This window comes from Phragmites australis, chromosome 8 (assembly GCF_958298935.1).
Source record: "Phragmites australis chromosome 8, lpPhrAust1.1, whole genome shotgun sequence".
NCBI lineage: Eukaryota > Viridiplantae > Streptophyta > Magnoliopsida > Poales > Poaceae > Phragmites > Phragmites australis.
The window spans coordinates 35303859-35324740 of NC_084928.1; the positions used below are offsets into that span (position 1 = coordinate 35303859).

The following is a 20882-nucleotide window of genomic DNA, read 5'->3' on the forward strand; positions in this document are numbered from 1 at the left end:
GCGCTTCGGCTAGCATGGAGCGGGTCTCCGCTCAAGTGTCTCGCGCCCCGGCCGGAGACACCACATGGCACGCTGCGGCCCAGGGTGACATGGACACGGGGTACGTACAGGTGCACGGCTGCACGTACGCTCCCCGCGTGTAGGTACAGCACGAGACGCGCGAGCACTACATGCAATGTGACGCCGGTGGAAACGACGCGTCGGGAGGACCGGAGGGCATGGACGCATGGTCGCCGTGACGCAGCCGCCGCGCACCGGAGATGGTAGCCCAAACCCCCTATACTTGTTGGCCTGCTCCACCGCGCTGCTGCAACATCTTCCTAATGGAGGTGGTAACGGGACAGAAAGACAATATGAGCGAGCGACCGCCCGACTGGATCAAGTGCCCGTCCAGCACAAAATTATGCCAGAAACAGATTAACCCGTATTTGTACCGTGTCCTTGTAGCAACAACTGTTGCAAGGTAGATCACATCCAAGACAATAGTTAAAATATGCTCAGACAGGTCACAATTTTGTGTGACTGCGCATTGGCCATCAAAAGCAGAGCCAAATAGACATAGGGTTAGCCACTGCAGAGCCGCACGGCATAGGAATTACTGAACGATGCTGGTGGATAAATACAGTAACACACATTGCATTTATTAACTTATCGAATACCAGCTGGTCGGCTACTGGTTGGAGAGCACACTACAATCCGCTCAGTAACGAACAAAACGCTACCATGTAACTAGCAAAAACCCAGCTTCTGGTACTGGACAAAAGCAATCAGCTACCTTAGCTTTCCTATATTTAAATGGAAGTACAACTTAACCTTAAATTGACCACCCAAAAGCTGCTTCCAGCTGCCTTACAGGCTTAACTTTACAAGTCTACTGATGCCGCGGCTATATTCGGCCTATCAATGCCCACCAACGCTCATCACCGTTCTCCAACAATCCCCGGCGCTCCAAGCTGCAAGCATCATGCATATGAGCTGAGACTCAGATTGGGAATGCTAGGGTGTTCAATTAACCAGCAAGTAATTGTAAGATTAGCATTTTTCACAAAGCACAAAGTAAGACTGAGTTACCTTTCGCCGGCTTCTCGATCCACGGGCCGTTCATAATGTTCAAAATGCTGCAGGCATCGCTGTATTCCAGATCAGGTAGTAGCTTGGGCGTCAGAAGGAAGCACCTGCAGCCAAAAGAAACAGGCGGTTACCAGATGTCTGCAGGCCTACAGATATGTATGATGTCCAAAATGTTGCGAGCACTGTCACTAACTGTGGTGTGTTCACTTGGCTGGCAGCTCTGACAAGCTGCTGGAACATCTTCCTCTCGTTTATGGGGTCCATGCCTGCATTCCCAAGGGAAAGAGTTACACCTTCTCAATGCTTACAAGCTAACAGTCAGACAAGTGAGGGAGACATGGGAACAAATGCAGGTTGCCCTGCCTTGATTTATCTCATCTACCACCCGGAAGGGGCAGTTGGTAAGATCTTGAAGTGATACGAGGTACAAGATGGTAGATACAGATCGCTCCTATGAATGGGAAGGAAATATTAGTAATCATAAGAAGGCATAAGGAAAAGCTATGGCAATAGATCCGGCAAATTTCTTCATACCCCTCCAGATTGGTGATGAGCACTTAGCACCTGCAACTGACTAGTTTGCCTGACGAAAATAATACCACATTAGGGTCCAAAAGAAACTCTATTGAAGCCCTTAAACTACCTTGTAGAAGCAGCGTAAAATAGACAATATATGCAATCAAGATTGGTTACATGCCATGCAAATATAGAAACTCTTTTCTTCTGAAAGAATATATATAAGAAGGCAATATACCAGCATCTACCTACTGATAGAGACTAGGAAGTAGGAATAAGGAAGCAAGCGGGACTACAGAAAAAGAAAAAATAGACTAGAAAAAGAATAAGCTATCTTCAGCTATGAATTGTGATTCGTGGCAGGAAATTTTTGTTGAAATAAGCACACAGTTACAGTTTGTGTAAACCCTTCAGTAAACTGTAGAAGTGTAACCTACAGCACTGATTAAAAATCAGCCGCCTAGCCTGCCTAGGCGTCACCCTCCCACCTCGCGCCTAATTGCTGCCCGCATAGCCCACCTAATAACCGCCTAGGTGCTAGGCACCATCCACCACCCGCCTAGCACTTTTTAACCGCCTAGGTGCTAGGCACCATCCACCACCCGCCTAGCACTTTTTAAAACACTGAACCTACTTCACATCACCATATTCACTTTCAGACATGGAAATGGATAGTGATCTACACTCAGAAATGGAACTGCACATAATGTTTTTTTTTTGAAACAGTGCAGTCCACTACAAATATGTGGATATAAGACATGGCCAGTGTACTTCACAGCTTCTGCTCGTGACCTTAAGAAAAAATAAGTGAATATAAGACCTGGTGTGATATATTTCATCCAATTCCGGAAAACCTTTCACAATGAGCAACAAAGACAGCAGAAAGAGATAGCGCAGGAAGTGTTGTTATCAGTTTTTTCTCTTTGCTTGTGGCTGTCGTTTTCTTTACTTTTATTACATTCAGCTACCTGTACTGTTAAATGTTAATCCTAAAAAAAGGAAATGCTAGCCAGAAAGTGGAAACTTAATCAACACAAATGAAAAAGGGTTGTTTGTCCTCTCATCATTTTGTTTCCTAATTGATCATTTGTAGACTACTAATAGGAGTGAGCCTGGTTACCCTTTCCTACTCCAGGCTATGTTTACCATTAGGAAGCAGTAAAAATGATCAATAAGGTGCAGCAGTGCTGGTTATTTATTTATCCAATTTCAAGAAATATCAGAATTCAGAACATTGCTCACACTTGGGAAAAGGAACTCACCTAAACTTCACCTTTATAAGAATGCCATATTGATCAAAATCCAGACCGTGCTCATCTGCGAGGAAGTTTTGGCACACCAATTAGTGAGTTATCCTAAAGTGTACATATAATAGCAATAAAAGAAGAGCCATACATACCCAGTGAAACTTCTCCAGCAACTGCCATTTCTTGAAAGTTACGACTGAATGTGTCGTTTATCTTTGAAACAAGAGTCTGCAGAGTTGGAAGCCATTTACCCTACAAAACAATCAAAGTCAGGTCAAAAGAGTCATCCTAAAAAATTGAGAAAAATGATTTCAATATAAGTGACAAGATGAAGTGTCCGCACCTTTACAGATTCTATTTCAGAGCAGCATCTCTCATATTCTTCTTTGTCATCTTTAAGTTTATTTGATATTGATTCTATCTGTACAATCAAAATAGGCAGTGTCAGCAAGAATTCTAGGTGGAAGCAGCAGGTTGATGAGTAGCTCAATGTAACGGATAATGATCTGGTACAGTGAAGAAATGCCATAGTTGTAACTCAAACTAGATCTTTTAAAATGGTCCAAGGTTCCAAGCTGACCTATTTACTATCCTACTTTATTGACACCGAGACACAATAATAACACAATTACACTCAAATTGTGGCACATTCTGCATATAAAGCAAAGCATTTCCACAAAGGGAAAGTCTGTAGGGAGAACACTCAGGTAAGCAACCTCCACAAATTCTAATGCCCTTCAGAAAATAGTATGTTTCATGATACCACCCTTCATTCCCTTACTAAGTTATGCTCTAGAGAAAGATATAAGAAGCACATGTCCAAGAAAAGGCTACTGACAAGTTTTCAATAGGCAACTCTGCCAGCGATTTTGGTTACCCAAAAAGATAAAAACGTGATCACCCTGCTAAGGCCAGCACACTTCAACCAGGCATAGTTTTATTTTACAGAACTGTTGATGATTTTACATCCCTGATGAAATATACTGATTCTGAACAGCTAAGTACAAAGCAACTATGCAAGTAAAGCTAACTCTGATTCAAATCCAGACACTTGAGAAACTGCTGTACCTCACGTTGCCGGTTTTGATACTCCTGCAAAACGTTTTGGTTAAGAAACAGCATAGAATTTGCTTCCGATTCGGTATCTTGTATCGCAGCTTCCAGTTCTTCGATGGTAGTTGGCATCTGCAATTAGAAAGGGGTAGAAGCATCAATAAATGGATGCTAAGTGAATGCTGATAGGACGAATGATTTATTTGGACCATGGAAATGCCACCATCAAGCACATTGGGTACGTTAGATGAGAAAATGGCATAATCGCATAAAAATCCAGATGCTAATAATAATACAATAGAAATTACTGATGAACTTAATAAGAGTTACAAGACTGTGACGGATTTCGGACATTAAAATAAGAGTTCAAAAAATCTAACCATTCTCTATAGAAGGGCAAAACCCACATTTTTTTATTCCAAATAACTAACAAAACAGATACTCCAGTCGTCAGTTTCGAAGGCTGTGTACACTGTTTTAAAGACTACTTTCTAACACCACGATTGGACAACTTAACAAAACTTGTCGAGGGTTATTCTTGACAATGATTCCGGAGTGTACCGGTCGATAGGCACATGAACGACGCTCGTGGTGTGCGAGTGTTTGTGATGAACTCAAGAACACAGAGATTATCCAAATTCAGCCCTCGCTAAGGATAACAGCTATACATCTTGTATATTTTGTTATCAATGTTTGTGAACCGGTTACAGATGAATTTTCTTGACTCCTTCTCCCCTTACAACCCGGATCCTCCTCTCTTTATATGCTAGAAAGAAGGAGAACTTACAAGTGGCCCTGTTTAGTAGACACAAGCCTGGCTAGATATTTTACTCTTTGATTGTTATCATGGAGAACCGGGTGAACCCAACTTGCCCTGAGAACTCTATCTGTCCGTCCCATTCGTGGAACGCCACCGCACCTGCCTCTCCCGGTCACCCAACCTGTCCTATCGCCGTGCGCCGCAAGTTCGTCTGTCAAGCCATCCCGTCACTACGCTTTGTAGAACACCACCGCACCTGCCTCTCCCGGTCACCCAACCTGTCCTATCGCCGTGCGCCGCAAGTTCGTCTGTTAAACCATCCCGTCACTACGTTTTATGAGTCTACCTGCAAAATCATCCACTTGACTAGTTGTTCTGCAGATCGCACCCCATCCGTCGCGTGGCGCAAGTCAGTCTACAACACCCCCACTCTAGCAATTAATGCTACGGGACAAGGCGTTGCCTATCTATGCCGGCCAAAACTTTGCTCGCTACAGGAGGAGCTTTGAGAAGGAAAACACTTGAGTAGACACCAATAAATACGATTAGACAGGTTAGATATAGGCGTCCCGCGACCAGCAAGGACTGGTCGCAGGGCTATATTATATTGTAAGGAGGCTAGCCCTGCAAGCCTTGCGCTGGTCGTGCAAGCCAAAGGTTGGTCGCTCGATAGGCCAGGGTTCGGGAAAAATCCCCCGCCGGTCGCCACATTCCTTGTGGGACCTGTTAGCCAGAATACCACCTTACTCAATACTCCGACAGTAGTCCCCAAACTTCCCCGTGACTGTGGCTAGATCTGGTCGCACCACTTGGGCTTTATGGGTACATAGTCCATACAGAGTGGTCGTCTCTGGTCGCATAACTTGGGCTCTGTGGGTACCTCACTCCTGGAAATACTGAGAAACCTCAACCGGCGCGGCATCCGAAGGGCTCGAAATCCAAGAGGACGCGCATGGAGAACCGAAAGTCCCTCGAGCCCAGCAGCATTCAATGTTTCTCTCTTTCTTTTTCAGGACGTTTAACCTCCCCACGTGATGTGAAGTTCAAAGACGTGAAGTTCAAAGTCAAAATTTGAAAGCTAAGGTGTTGGTGTCCAGACACAGCCACACATGCATGGTTTTTTATCGGGAAGCAGTCGTAAACCCCCAGGATAGTAAATGATAGGATCGGATACATTTCCCGCAGTAGTTCCACCCTTCACCTCATGCGTGAATCAATGGCTAACCGAACTACAAAAGCAGGAGTTCACCTAGCCGACCACCCATCAAAGTTTTTGCAAGGGGATAAGGCAACTCTTCTTGTAGATCATGGCGTCTCCTCCCATTCCTCGTCGGAAAGGTCGATGATCTTGGAGGATGTGGCAAGGGATGTCGCCTCTGACGCCGGCTCCGCTCGTTGTGGTCCCCACGGGGCAGACAATCTCAAAGTCCTCTTTACGGGGTTGGAGTCGGCCGTCGTCATGCTTCCCTCGTTACAAAGGCAGTCTCCTCCTGTCGCTTTGGCTCGATCTACGGCCCGTGCAGTTGCCCCGGTTGAGATTATCGACAACTCCAACGACGAGGGTGAGATTAACTGGGACCTTCTGGAGGAGACCGACAGAGAGAAGGCAGAGGAGGTGCAGAAGGAGGGTCAGTCGGGTTTACCGGCACCGGTCAGTAGCTCCGGGAGGATCTTCACGCAGGCCACCCTCGCTGGCCACTACGCAGGCCATCATCCGATTCCTGGGGCGACCAGCTGTCACCCCAAGAAAGAGTATAAGAGGTTCCTTGACTCGTTCAAGGGTAAGTAGGGATCCACATACTTCGGAATTCTTGGAGGTGATGGATCTTCCTGATATGCTAGAGTTAGGTGGAACCTTTTCGTCAACCTGGCTCTAGCCACCCAAATCAATAGGAAAAGAACAAGCATGTAACAGGATAGTTAGCCCAATCAAATGTAATCGACCCGCCTATAACCAATCTTTTCCATGAATGAAAATGTTACAACCCTTTCTAATGGCCTCGCTGATGGCTGGAAGGCCACTCGGGAGCCATGCGAGCTTTGGACCGTACGGTCCTAACCGCTATCCGAAGTGTTCAGAGAGTTTTCCATGTGCTGTCGCGACGAGTAGGCTACGACTAGTCCACCCTATTCGCTAGTTAGGCTTTCGAAGCGCGGGACGGCCCTTAGCACGACAAGTCTTTCGGCGACGACTAGCGCCCGACCCGAGTGAGGACTTGTGGCCTTGTGGTCGTTGTCTCGAGCTGTTTGTACCTTTGACATTGTGCAAGCAGCGATTCCACACCGTTCACGAGCCTTTGGCTATCTTGTCATTTTAACTTCCTGGTCGCCAGGTCCCATAGTGGATGTCGAGCGTTGTCGCGTGCAATGGTCAGCGAGCCAATCTAGCGGGGGTCCGCTAGTGGCCGTAAAATCTTGCTTTTAAAAAAGACTTACAAGTTATATTCCACGCTCATCCGAAAGGTTCTTCAAAATAGATAAACAGGCTCGTTTCCAAGTAACCCTATACATAGAACTTGCGTAACAGGACGATGTTCCAGGAGTTATGTAATTCATGTCCGTCCTCCATGGCTAACTTAACCGCACCAGATCGGGTAACATCGACCACTCTGTAGGGTCCTTCCCTATTAGGAGAGAGTTTATTCAGACCGACCTTATTTTGAATTTGCCTCAAGACAAGGTCGCCTACAACCAGTCTTCGCTTCCGCACCTAGCAGTTGTGATAGAGTATGAGGCTTTGCTGATATCGAGCAGCTCGAATTAGGGCACACTCACGGAACTCTTCGATCAGGTTTTCATCATCCTCTCGTCGCGTAACCTGGTCGTTGTCCAAATAGTTGGCCACTCGAGACGATTGAAAAGTGATATTGGAGGGAAGCATTGCCTCTACACCAAAAACAAGAAAAGGGTTTCAACCGTAGCTCTATTGAAAGTCGTTTGCAATAACCAGAGTATTGTGGGTAATTCGTCCAACTAGTGTCTTGAATAGCTTTTAAGCTGATCAAAGACTTAGGTTTTGATCTCTTGCAGCATCATCCCATTAGCCCTTTCGATCTGTCCGTTGCTATGTGGGTGTGCCACTGACACATAGCAAACTCTGGTCCCGATCTCTTCACAGTAGTCCTGGAAAGCATTACTGACGAACCGAGTCATGTTGTTCGTGATTATGCAATTTAGACTGCTAAACCGCACTACCAGCCCCCGTATGAACTTAATCGAAAGGGCCAGTTTCTTACTCAATACTCCGACAAAACTAAAATGGAGCTAGAACAAACATTATTAAAATATTATTCTGCTATGTTCTCAAATGTCCAAATTACTTAATTTTTCTATTCTAAGTTATCTACATTGAACATTGCTACGAAAATATTAATATCCCAACTCGAAACAAAGGTTATTCAAACAAAATTTAAACTATACCGCAAGAAACTCTTTCGCAAGGTCTTTGGTGATCATGGCTATTGACTCTGCATGCTGTTTCACAATAGACAGCTGCTGTTTATGCTCTTGAGTAATTCTTTTACCTGATGAGAAAATTAAAAATGTGATTATGAAAAAAAAATATTTTGTCAGATGCTTCTAGACTACTCGAGTTATCAGTAGCAACTAAGATCTCCTAAAAACCAAGGAAATACTTAGAAAGCAGCTAAGCAACTTCAACTGCACCTGATAATTTGTAGTAAGGTGTGAAAGAAAATAGTGACTGTTTGAAGTTCCAACAAGACTAATATTATTCAACTTGATTAGCTGGGCATCTGAACCATTCATATCTCAAGCAATAATTCACTTATTTCTCTCTTTTTTAAAACATATTTCAATACATGATAATGTAATGACACGAATATTTTACAAGTAAAAAAACAATGCACTAATATATTGTGCCACATGCCTACAAAACAATTGACTATAAAGCATGGGGACCATGTTGTGAAAATTGCCCCCATTATTTGTAACCCCAAAGACCAAAAGATCAACCATTAACATGACAAATTGTCAACATGAGAAATTGTCACTGTTAAAGGGAGAAAAAGGTTGTTCTAGCCACTTTTCGCTATTTAATATTGTTTAAAATAAATATCCCCTCCGTTCAAAAATACAGGGTGTATTTTATTTTGCAAAAGTCAAACTTTGTATATTTTGACCAATAATTAGTAAAATTATCAATATCTTAGTGTATAAAAATTATATAACTAGATCCATATTTCAAAATACTTTTGACACTATATTGGTTTTGTAGCTATAAATGATATATCTTGTGAGAAAACAATGGTCAAAGTCTAATTTCAAAGACCGGGCCACACTAAAATACGCCTTGTATTCTTGAACGGAGGGAGTAAAATGTTTACTTCACAGGTCGCTAGAAGCAGGAAAAAAATAAATATGGTAAAACCAACTTACGATCTTCATATTCTCTAGCAGCTTGAACAGCATCCTTTTCAAATTTCTTAACATCCTTTTCCATCTCCCATATCTATGAGATGATCAATTATGGTTAAACAGAAAACAAATTTGCATATAAAGTACTTCCATAATACATTAATAACAGGCCAGATAATTACATCTGGTGATGCATTTAGACATAATAAACAATGTAAGACAAGCAGCTATTGTTCTATGAGCTCATCACCTTTATGACTACAGACAAATAGACCAACCCAAGATCCATTCCACCCAATAGTTCGTTCACTTCCCACTTATTTGGTTGTTCATTTTGTACACATGGTTGGTAAAGAAAAAGAACTAGAACGGGCCAGCCTGACTCAGTCCACTTGCATCCTGTTGATTGCATTTTTCTGGTTTGCCCCCATTGCATAGACACGTGAGCATTGTTAACATTACACCAAAATACTAGCAACAGTTATCCATAATTCCATATATATTACTGCAAATATTTCTTAAATAGTGGTGATTAGTTGGGTTCTAATCACAAAAAAATCAAACAGTAATTATTAATTTTTAGTAGCACGTACTATGTAATATAATGGGAACTGATAGTTCAGACAATCCCTTCTAAGAAGTCTATTTTTGCAAATATAATTAGAGGAAGGTACCTTTGCATCAAGCTCAATGGAAGCCATGTTCTTTTCTATGTAACTCCATTTGAGAGAAACAGCTTCAGTAAGCAAATTCTAAGACCATTGGAATCAAACTGAAGTAAGTACTAAGTACAACCAACTTGATGATGGTCTTCAAGATAAACACAATATTGGTGATTAGCATACATGCCATGCTTACTTTAAATTTTACCGCTGCTTGAAACCGCTTATCGTTTAACTTAGCCACCTCATCAACAAGCTTTCTTGTGATGGATTCCACATCTTCCTCTTTGTATATGTCCTCCAGCTTTCTCCTTTTAACATCTAGAGAGAAGATAAGTTATCATACAATCTACATGTGGAAGAGCAGGAGAAAGTTTCGTACCAACACGCCTTTGTAATTCTTCTCGCTGCTTCTTTTGGGACCTCATCATGTTAATAATTCCTTCCTAGAAATTTGACAATCAAAATATAAGGGTTACCACAAATAACTTAACAATAATTGATTTAATTAAGTTAATTAAACTGAAATAGAACCTTTCGCTTGCGGATATCTGCCTCTTCATCTTCTAATTGCCTCTGCTTTTTCTGAAGCATTTTTAAGGCTTCATAAATTCCTTCAATACCTTTCATGTGATTTTCTTTCTGAACTCGAAGCCTTTCAATGTCATTTACATCCAGATCTGCATGAGCAAGCTGACAAGAATCACACGAGGCAGATGAATTGTATAAATAACAAATGTAATTAAGCTGAGATTGTAACACATACTGCACATGAAAAGGCGAGAAGGATTGACTGCATCTACAAATGCTGACATATGACCACCATATCTTGATTTGGACCACCGGTAATGGTTATCCGGAGTCCAAAAGTCAGAAATACCTAACTTTGGTACATCAAATGCTCTGTGATGAGTTTCATCTGTACCTATGTACTAAATACACACAAAAAAGGAGAAATGTGAGATAAAAACACAACTTTGAGTGGAAGATTCAAATAATAATCAATGCAACTTGGTACAGATTTATGAACAGAACATAAGCAGTTATACCGAACTATCCAAAGCAGCCTGACTGATTAAAACTTCTGTTACAGCAGGAGGAGCTTTGAATATTTGATCAAGTCGAGAGTAGATCCCAAGTTGCTGCATCTGGCAAAGGAAGATAAACAGAACAATCAATATTACTACCACATAGTCTTTTACAAGGCATGTTTTAAGTGTGCACAAAGGTTAAGAAAACTCTAAAGGTTGATAATGTCACCAAAGAGAATAGCTGTAGTACCCTTGCAAAGTGTAACGAAAGATGAAGGATGATGGTTAGTGTCAATGCTCATCCATAGAAATTAGGAAAGAGGATGCAATATATAAGGACAAATGCTTGGTCCATATCTGCTTACCTCTGGAGTAATGTTGAATGGTGCGGTTCTCATGCCTTTGTCTGCTATGTAGTTCAGAATAGGGATGTCACAGTGCTTCATTTCTTTAACCAAGTAGTCACGGTCGGAAGCATCCTGAGTGATGAATGCCTGACACATACAGCAAAATGGCAGTTACTTTATTAGTTTATTTACAGGAGTTAAAATGTTTTTCATAGGAAAAGAAACAACATGATGGTGTGTCATTGTTCACAAGTCAACAACGATAATAAACAAGGGACATTTATTTATATAAAATAGATTACAGAAATGCAATCCTATTGGACACTGATCATCTCCAGTAACTGGAGGACCAATCTGTCTCTGCACATTGACCAAGCACAAGACATGGGAATCTGCGGTGAAAGTATGGCACAAAGGAGATCCGGCAGCCACTGGTGCAATTTGTGTCCTTTCTGTAATTTTATGTAAATGATAAATAAAATAAAAACAGCATGCAGTATATACAATACAACACATTTTATCAACAATCAAAATATGAAACATTATCATTGTATTTGTACCTTCCATATATAGTTTGGAACATGGTTTTCCAGGTAAGACGCATGGAGCTTATCCTGAACATCTACCTGAGAACAGTGAAAACAAGGTATGCTGATAGGTATCTTGGCTGCAAAAGAAAAAGGACAGTTGACAGGTATGTAATAAACAAACCTCAAGGAGAACCGGCCCATAAACATCTTTCCTGAACTTCGATTTGTTCTCTTGCACCCAGTGATATGCTTCAGTGATTTTCTCAACGCCAGCATTTCGCAATGCTTGGAGTAGCTTATTGTTCTTACTTTCCATTTCTGTCAACCTGTAATAAATAAGTATTAGGTAACCTAGTCCTCAACGGAGTGCACATCAGTTGACAAGCAGGTTACCTATCAGAACACTTCCTCATGCTTTCTTTCTCTCGTGCTAACTGAGACTCCTTGGTATTCATTTCCCTTTTTAGCTCATTTATCTCAAAACTTACTTGTGCAATTCGGTCTGTGAGTTGTGCCTATGCAAAAACATAAGCTTAGCTACAGGTGCAGATACAATCATCAGGAAAATTGTGATACCATGAGCACATAAGCTGGACATGATACCAGATGGTTACAGATGCAAGCAAAAAAATGTAAGAATAGATAGCACAAGCTAGTATAGTAAGGTGAATAGATCAACCATCTCAGCTCTAGGTGGTTCATACGGCTGTAAATCTTCAAGTTCCCTTTCAGCAGCAGCAAGAGCTTCCTTTTCCTTCAAAATTCTTTGCTGGCGAGATTTTTCTTGTGTTTTCATATCTTCGATGTCATCAAATGTAGCTTTTAATCTTGCACTCTAGTACCAGGAAAAGAAATGTCAAAGACTGATAGCAGTAACATCGTACTAGATGCCTGATTTTGGTAAAGAATAGTTCATACCAGCTGCAGTTCCTCATCCATAGCTTCCCGGCGGTTGCTCATGTTTTGAGTTATTTGATTGCTTATCTTCTTTATATTTGAAGTATGAGTTGCCTTGTCTTTCTTGAGTTCTCTACAAAAAAAGGGAATAGCAAAAGGATGTGTATCCCTTTAGACCTCAAAATCACAACCTTATTCCTTTAGACCTCAAATCACAACCTTTGATATTTCAGCGAACCACATTTTTAAGTTTAGATTTCTTCAATGTAAAGGCATGAGCATAAAGCTAAGTTGTAAAGAACTTTTTTTACTAAACCTGGAAAAAAACGTCAGAATATTTGCATTTTCCACTGGCATTATTCCTGACCTCTCAATGCCCTCTTTTCTTAGTGTTTTTGTTTCTTCTTTGAATAACAACGGACATTTTTTATATCACTACATTCTAAATTTCTAATTGTCCTTTTTTTCCCTCCATTTATATGAAGCCACACCATGGATACTGTATAAGCTACTTCCAAGTTAATATCTAGTATCAAAAAATAGAGGGGACTCGGCTGAGATGTACCCAAAAAGATTTCATTGAAGACAATCAGACAATGAAAGAATCCACCTGAATAGTTAACTGGAAATTAGGAACTTGGCATGAAGCTTAAACTAGCTTGAGGTTGCAAGCATGACCACAAAAGCCCAAAAGCATTCTACGGAAACTAGATTGGACAATATGGAGGGGAGCTTAGGTGTGTCACAGATTGGAAGTGCTTTATGGTGAAGGAGTCGGTGTGTGATTGTTAATGAGTTAATCCCTTGGGTATCCTTCTTGAACAGGTGATGTAACCGTTAAACTTTATTCCTCTCATTATTCAAAGGGCAGAACTCACGCCATCCATTTCAAAAGCATGGCCATATTAAGGACAGCTTTGTATTTTTCGCATTTTTATATAAAATGATGAAATCACAAATTGTTAAGTTCTTAACAAATTATGGCAATCAGGAATTTTATTTCAGTATAATTTAATGTGATTTTGCTTGGTTAGCATTAATCAAATAAACAAAAACACATGAACAATACAAGGGTTGTGTCTATTGAAACAGGAAGACTCAAGGATATTTTCAATTAAAGGAGTACTCACTAAAAGCAACAAAACTGTAATATTAACAGATTAGTAACTTTTATCCATTCAATGAGGTCTTGCAAAGGAAACCTTTAAATATCTGGACAAATACCAAACCATGTAGTACACAAAATTTCCAAAATATCTAGAAGGGAATTTATATGACGAAAATGAAAATTTGAAGCCATCTGAAACCATGGAACATACTTAATCGGGGCTTTTGAATCTTCCCAAATTCTGGCTGCTTCTTCCATTTTCTTCTTCACAATTTTCTCCTGCTCCTGTACTACTTCGATGTATTCCTTCTTCATCATGTCGTATTTCAGCCACGGCAGCTTCTTCTTCATTAATACAGCCTATGGCACAATTTAAAGATCATAATATCATCAAAACTTCTTGTTGAAATTATACTCATGGACAAAAAGTGCAGACCTTTCTTAGGAGTTTCTCTCTCAGTCGAACACGTTCAACATCTTTTTCTTGTTCAGCATTGAGGGCCTTCAGATTATTCAAGGTTTGCTCATTTTGCTTTAGAGCCTAAAATTCAACATAGATCAATAGTGAAACAATAGCTTAGAGGTTGCATCTAACAAACTGTTTGTGAGGAAGTCAGGGAAGCATTAAAAAAATCCAAGCAAACATGAACAAAAGGTGAAAGATTCAGCTTTACCACTTCAAGCGCCTTCAGTTCCTTACTTCTCTCTACAAGTTGGTGATGCTGAACAGGTAAATCCGGATCACCAACAGCCTTCTCAGTCTCTTCTAGAAGTTGAATGGGACTTAGCTTTGCAAATTCAGATACCCGATCTTGAGGCAAGAACTAGAGGAGGTTCAGCAAAGAATAACAAAAATCAGGTACAGTTCCACAGTTGCTTCTGTTAAGGATAAATGGCTTATCTTGATTAACATATCAATGTATCATGAACATGCAGAGAAAAATTAGATGCAATATAACAAGCTAAAAGCTGGCAAGAACCAAATGCACACACAAAATGCTAACCTGAGTTAAGTTGTTAACTTGAATATTGAATTTCTTAATGAGATCAATGACTTCCTTTTTTGGGACAGTTGCACCTGCAGGAAACAAATTTCAGTTACAGAGAAAGGCTCCCGTTTTCAAACGGACGGAACATATTTCAAAAGAATAATAAAACACAAACAACAGAGAACTTAGGGCATGTTTGGCAGAGCTCTAGATCCAAGAATTCTTAGAGCTGGATATTCCTAGCTCCAGAAATTCGTGGAACTGGAGCTATGGGTACACCGAGGGTGTTTGGGTGAGCCATTTTGTTTCCATTTTAGTCTAAAAATAGAGATTTAAACCATTTTATCTTAGCCTACAAAACTCAAGATCTGTCGTGGAGCTAGGAGCTCGAGCCCTACCAAACAAGGCCTTATACACACACTTGAAGAGAGATCAAGACATCATTTTCTTAAGGAAGAATATCGTCAACTTAAGAGACATCATTTTCTTGAAGAAACAACTTTGCGAAATTACATGATGAGGTCCAACACGGTAACATTACGATTAACATCCTCAAGAATATGAAGCTAAGCCAACTGAAAAGTGGAGGTGGTTTATATGAAGTGATTACACAGGTGGAGATGATGGTACTAGTGAAAGTTTTCTGTAAAACACAAGCAAATCTGTTTACAAAACGATGCAGCACTCCTTTCAAATATTTTTCTCTAGGGCAACGAAGAGCATCATAAATCAGAGTACCACACTAGTGTACCAAGATTTACAGTGCTAACGAAGAATGGCAAAAGTGAAGGAAAACTATATCCAACGTTAGCCACGAGTTCACTTTGATTTAAGCTTTAGCCATAAAGAGGAAGACACTACCGGCAAGTCATTTCTTTTTCAAGTGTTCTAATACATAAACCATATAAAAAGTATTGGTGGCACATGCCAGGAGTATGCATTCCGGATTGGCAGAATGGGACACTTTCAGTGGATGAATCACCATATGAAAATGAGCTTATGTTAAAGGATTACAGCCAAACTTGTAGGTATCCTTTTTCGTATTTGCCAATACTTTACAGAAAGTGGAGGAGCATGAGCAGAGAGGCGCCCGTACCATTGAGGAGCCACTCAGACTTGTTTTTGGTATCAATCTTTCTCGTAATGCAGATTTTGTCTTCGGGCGTATCCCCGCGGAGGGATATCTTGACGTGCCCGGAAAACTCCCCCCTCTTGACGAAGGCGCCGACGCTGGACGCCCTCCCGAGAATCTGCAGGCCATCGCAACCGCAGTAACAGTCGGACCGGAGAGTACAGTGAAATCGAAGGGGGAATAAAGCAGATTAGGGTAGAATACATACGTTTGGGTCCCCGGCGAGCCCGAGGGCGATGGCGCAGACGAGGGAGCTCTTGCCGGAGCCATTGGGGCCGACGACGAGGTTGAGGCGGGGGCCGGGACGGCAGGTGAGGTGGTCGTAGGTCATGAAGTTGCAGAGCTCGATCTCCACGATGTTCCCCGGCACGTAATCGTCCTCTCCTCGCTGAGGGGCGGCGCCGGGGTCGAGCTTGGGGCGCTTGGCAGCGCGCAGGGCCGCCATGGCCGGCGCGAGGGAGCTAGGTTTCGGCGGTGGGGAAGGGCAGGAATTAGGGCATTGGGCGGGATTGGGGAGAAAAAGGGCGCCAACCCCCAATAATTAGCGCGCATCGGAGCCACGGAATTCACACACCTCACTAGTCACTACTACACACGCACACCATATTAACACACGCGAGTGCGCACCTCTACCAATGCTATTAACTGTGCATATGTTACACAATTAAAATCAATCTAATATATAATAATATAAAAAAGATAACAAATAAATAATAGAATATCAAATATATTGTTAGAATGTATAAAAGGTATATTGGACATGTAAATATGTTCTTAGTAAGAGAAACAGATAGTGCCATTAGATTCGGTAATTTCATAATAAGATTTGGAGGATTCGCCTTATATATATATATATATATATATATATATATATATATATATATAGTTTTTTTAATTAATAAAATACAATATTAGAAATACGTATTAAAATATAAAACGTTTAACCAGAAAAAAGAAATAAAAAATAAAATAAAATAAACTAAGAAATGGGCTACTGGGCTGCCATTGGCTGGCCCACTCAGCCTACCAACCCACCAGGGCACTTCTTGCCGCCGCCGCCGCCACACATACTCGGCCTCGCTCCTTCTCTTTCCTCCCACACAGCGCTGCGGCTATCGCAAATTGGTCGTAGTTTTCACAGTATCTTCTATTTAACTTAGGTGGATGTTTTATTCAAAAGGAGAGATATTATCAAATTTATTATAGTCTTTCTCATCGACAATATTTTTAACTTCGATAATCTTTCTTTTTCCTTAAAGAAACATGTGACGCTCTTGTCATTCGGGTGATTTACATAAAAGATCTGTGTAATATTATTAGCAAGTATGAATGATTTTTCTCTGTAACCGATGAGTTTGAAGTACATGGTAGTTATACCGTATCTATTTATGTTCACTCCTCCTTAGAGTCTGATCAATTGGCACTGGAAAATGGACATTCAATGGTCTATATTGCAGCTTTCAAATTTTCTCTATGAATCTATAGTAGGTCTTCATATTGCTATTATTATTATAGGTATCAATATGAATACCACTATTTTGATTAATGCTCTTGTCATATTGTATTCTCGTATAAAATGTATATTAATTAATATTTTATACTTGAAATGTTAAAATTGTAGTTGATGATCCATAAGTAAATAGTTTCAACTAAGCATACTTTATATCCTTACCTATCTTATGTTTATATAATCAATCGTCGAAATAATCATTGCACTCTCTCATGATCCAATACTATGATTGTTATTGGGTTTGTGGTGCGTAGCATATTCTTATGCACATTGGCATATAGATTTTATCATAACTGATTATTGTAGAACTGTGAAATATACTTAAGTGAATAAAACACAATCATTGGTATGGACCGATTTATCACATATTATCATTTTCCCTTGTAGCCCCCTTTTAATAAGATATAGACACACCAATCAATTTTGAGATTCTAGTCGATGTATAATTCAATGACCTTCTCGTTCTCCACCTATAGCAATTTATTATTCTGATTAATTTTAGTTACAAACATATTTTTTTAAACACTTATTAAACTCTCGAAAACGTACATGGGATGAAGAAACATAGTTGGAATCACCCTCTTTATCTCTTACTATATAAATAATGAGATGAATCATGATATTAAAAAAATGGACCACGTCAACCAGTTTTAATGATATGTACAATGCAAAACAAAAAAAGTAATATAAGTAATTATTTGAGTTGAAATTTTTTAGAGAGCTGGATTATATCATCCTCTCCACTGTACATTTGTTTGAATTTTTTATGACTATTTTCATAGTATTTTGAATTTTGAGAGTATTTGAATGCTGTATTTTTTTTAACTCTCAAAATTCAAAATACTATCAAAATAGTTATAAAAAATTCAAAAAAATGTATAATGGAGAGGATGATATAATCCAACTCCCTAAAAAATTTCAACTCAAATAGTTACTTATATTACCTTTTTTTTGTTTTGCATTGTACATATAATATATTTTGTCTAAAATTTTTGGTGAGCTACATCACAACATCTTCTACACCACAATTTTTTTTAAAAAAAATTGCATTACTATTTTGAGAGCAATAGAATGCAGCATTTTCCTGTCGTCCTTCCAACTCACGACGGGAGTCTAGATGTGCCTTTTTCAAAATAAACACTATTTTGACAATTTTTTATTTAAAAATTAAAAAAAATCTTGCAGTCCCGCTCCGAGGCCCAGAAAAAGGCCCAGCGGAACCTACACCTAGCATCAAACGGAACAGAATGCAGCCCGCGAACTAGATACACCCATTTACCCAAGTGGGCGGGCCTAGCTGGACGCATCCTACGGCCCACGCAACCATCCAAGCACAGCAGCATTCCCGGGGCCTGTCGATCGCGGGAGAGCAGCAAGTCAGAAACGGATCAGCCAATGAAACTATCCCGGTCTATGCATCTAAGGATGTACTACAGTATCTGACAGTTCCTTTTATAAAAATTGTTTCTTTGGGATAAACTCCATCCATCCAAAAGGCAACACACGACACAACGAAAAAGAGATTTAACCGAACAAATATGTTCATTATTAAACACTTAATCTACTGCTAAAACTTCCTCAAATTTAACGAAAATGTCCATCAAGGTGGTATCCAAACGACGACATGTCATCCTCATCGAGTCTCTTTCCTCCTTTTTTTTGAGTAGGGACCAAAAGCGAATCCAATATATGGTATTGTAGATAACATGCATAAAAGAGTGTTTTGGTGCTCTATCAAAAACATCATCATTCCGTGGAACCAAGTTGCACAACAAATAGCAGCTACTCCAATTATAATTTTTTTCTTGAGATATTTTTCGATTCCATTTAACTATGATCCAAACATTTTAGCAACATATGTTAACGGTCGTAAGCCAAATATTTTTTGGAATATTCTCCAAATAAACTTAACAAAGTTGCAATAAAAAAGTGATGTTGAATTATCTCGTTGCAATTACAAAGACAACATCGAGATGTTGTGTTTGCTAGCTTGAAGCAAACGCTCCCAGAAAGAGTGAGAGTGATAGTGACCCGACAACGCTCGCAATCTCCTACGTTTATGCCGGGCTCCTGTCTCGTTTCTAGTCCAATCCACCGGCCCTTGGATTCAGGTTCACTCGACCTGGACGCTGATCCCCAAAAGTGATGAAGCCACGGCACATGCATGGAGATCGACATGGAGTTAACGACGACGACATAAAAGAGTGCTCGGGATCCCGATGATCCTAAGGCCGATGTACACGCAGATCATAGCATAGTTCACAAGTCCACGCGCAAGCAGGCGTTGGATCACCAAACCTGTTCCCAAAACGGGTCAATTCACATGGTGTCTTTAATCATCGTCGTCTACCAACTCTTTTACGTTTCGAGAGCATGGCGTAGTAGCTCTGCTAGCTAGCAGGTCCATCCATAGGGTTCTTATCTGACACTATCTTATTTCAAGCTGTTCAAATCTTTATCTTCACACGTAGGAGTAAGAATTTTTGCAGCGTTTCAGACAGGCTCAAGCAGGTTCTGCTGCGAATTAGAGTATGGCAGAAATGGGCTAAATAGCAGTAACAAGGCTTAAGAATAATCCTAGGGCTTTAATTTCCTCTCGAAATGACGAGATGGACGCAAGAGCTTCGATCACACTCACTGATGATGGATGCATACTTCCCAACAAAAAAAGTGCTGGCTAATTTACAGTAATTAATCAAGGACTGTTAATTTCACCTAGTCAAGTTGTTGTTCTTTTAGTTTGGTCAAACTCAGCTAGCTCTCTGAGTTCAAGACATAGCTATGATTTGTTCGTTTAGTTTGGGATCCCAGACCTAGGGATGGGTATGGATAGATATGTGGGTAGATGTGGATCTACTCTAATTCAACTTAATCAATTAATTAGTTATTTTGACTGAACTAGAGTGAATATATGGATCACTCCACACATTCCTATCCAGGCCTATAAACATGACGTACGACGATTAAACAACAGTGTGCTTGGTTCCTTTCGCGCCGCAAATGTAGTACAGGCTTCATCCGGGGATTTCACCATATATATCTCCAAACAACAGCACCCAAGGATAAGATGGTGGCAGTATTAAGAATGAAGAACATTGCAGCACCAGCAAATATATTGATTTTTGACAAGCACAAAGAAACAGTGAGACTTGTGTGTAATGTGGTCCTGCCCGCCCTTAATCAAATATTCCTTTGTATGGCGAAACATATCTATCAGTCGTTTCTCGTTTGTATATGAGATAATGTCACATTCTTTACACGTCACAAATATGTCGGTACTGGTCGGCAGCGTGAGCTTGTTTTTTTTTCTTTTTCGAATTGAGACGCCGTGAGCTTGTTTGGTAGCCGCTTTAGTTTTTTTTAATAATTGAAACATTATTCTCGGCCTATATATCCTCCATAAGATGCACACAGCCTAATTTATTATTACATGATTATGTGATCAGCGAATATTGGTGTAGCCGCTTTTGGTACCCCTTGGTTTGCATGTATATGGAGTGTATAAAACGCGTACTAGCTAGTTGCAATATACTATAATTTTGTTTGGAGACAAAAAGACTTACTTGCACTAATTTTGTTTGGATATATCCCGAAGCGAGGTTGCCCGTGCAGGCCGGAAAGCGGTGGTCGTCGGCACGGCGGCAGGTGGCCG

At 40.5% G+C, this 20882-nt stretch overlaps 1 protein-coding gene across 1 annotated transcript; it reads right to left on the reverse strand.

Moving 5' to 3' along the window:
- Positions 1-612: 612 nt before the first annotated feature.
- Positions 613-16295, reverse strand: LOC133927258 (structural maintenance of chromosomes protein 5). Its single transcript, XM_062373635.1, has 29 exons — positions 15929-16295; positions 15685-15838; positions 14604-14677; positions 14274-14423; positions 14036-14140; positions 13811-13959; positions 12513-12624; positions 12274-12429; positions 11988-12109; positions 11776-11920; positions 11625-11690; positions 11083-11211; positions 10736-10834; positions 10453-10618; positions 10221-10366; positions 10069-10132; positions 9883-10007; positions 9699-9776; positions 9046-9118; positions 8068-8171; positions 3903-4019; positions 3178-3255; positions 2987-3086; positions 2850-2904; positions 1606-1654; positions 1435-1522; positions 1265-1337; positions 1072-1175; positions 613-953 (listed from the first exon to the last, which is right to left on the reverse strand). The coding sequence occupies exons 1-29, from the start codon at positions 16163-16165 to the stop codon at positions 901-903; spliced, it is 3171 nt and encodes a 1056-aa protein (XP_062229619.1). The 5' UTR covers positions 16166-16295; the 3' UTR covers positions 613-900.
- Between the last annotated feature and the right edge of the window lie 4587 nt (positions 16296-20882).

What these genes read in the sequence shown, in the direction of transcription:
- LOC133927258 (XM_062373635.1), bottom strand. Translation starts at nt 16,165, where the DNA reads ATGGCGGCCCTGCGCGCTGCCAAGCGCCCCAAGCTCGACCCCGGCGCC. An exon ending in AACCACCTAGAGCTGAGATG is followed by an intron (nt 12,110 to 12,273) that starts GTTGATCTATTC and finishes GTTTTTGCATAG; the next exon opens with GCACAACTCACAGACCGAAT. An exon ending in AGGCTGCTTTGGATAGTTCG is followed by an intron (nt 10,619 to 10,735) that starts GTATAACTGCTT and finishes GTGTGTATTTAG; the next exon opens with TACATAGGTACAGATGAAAC.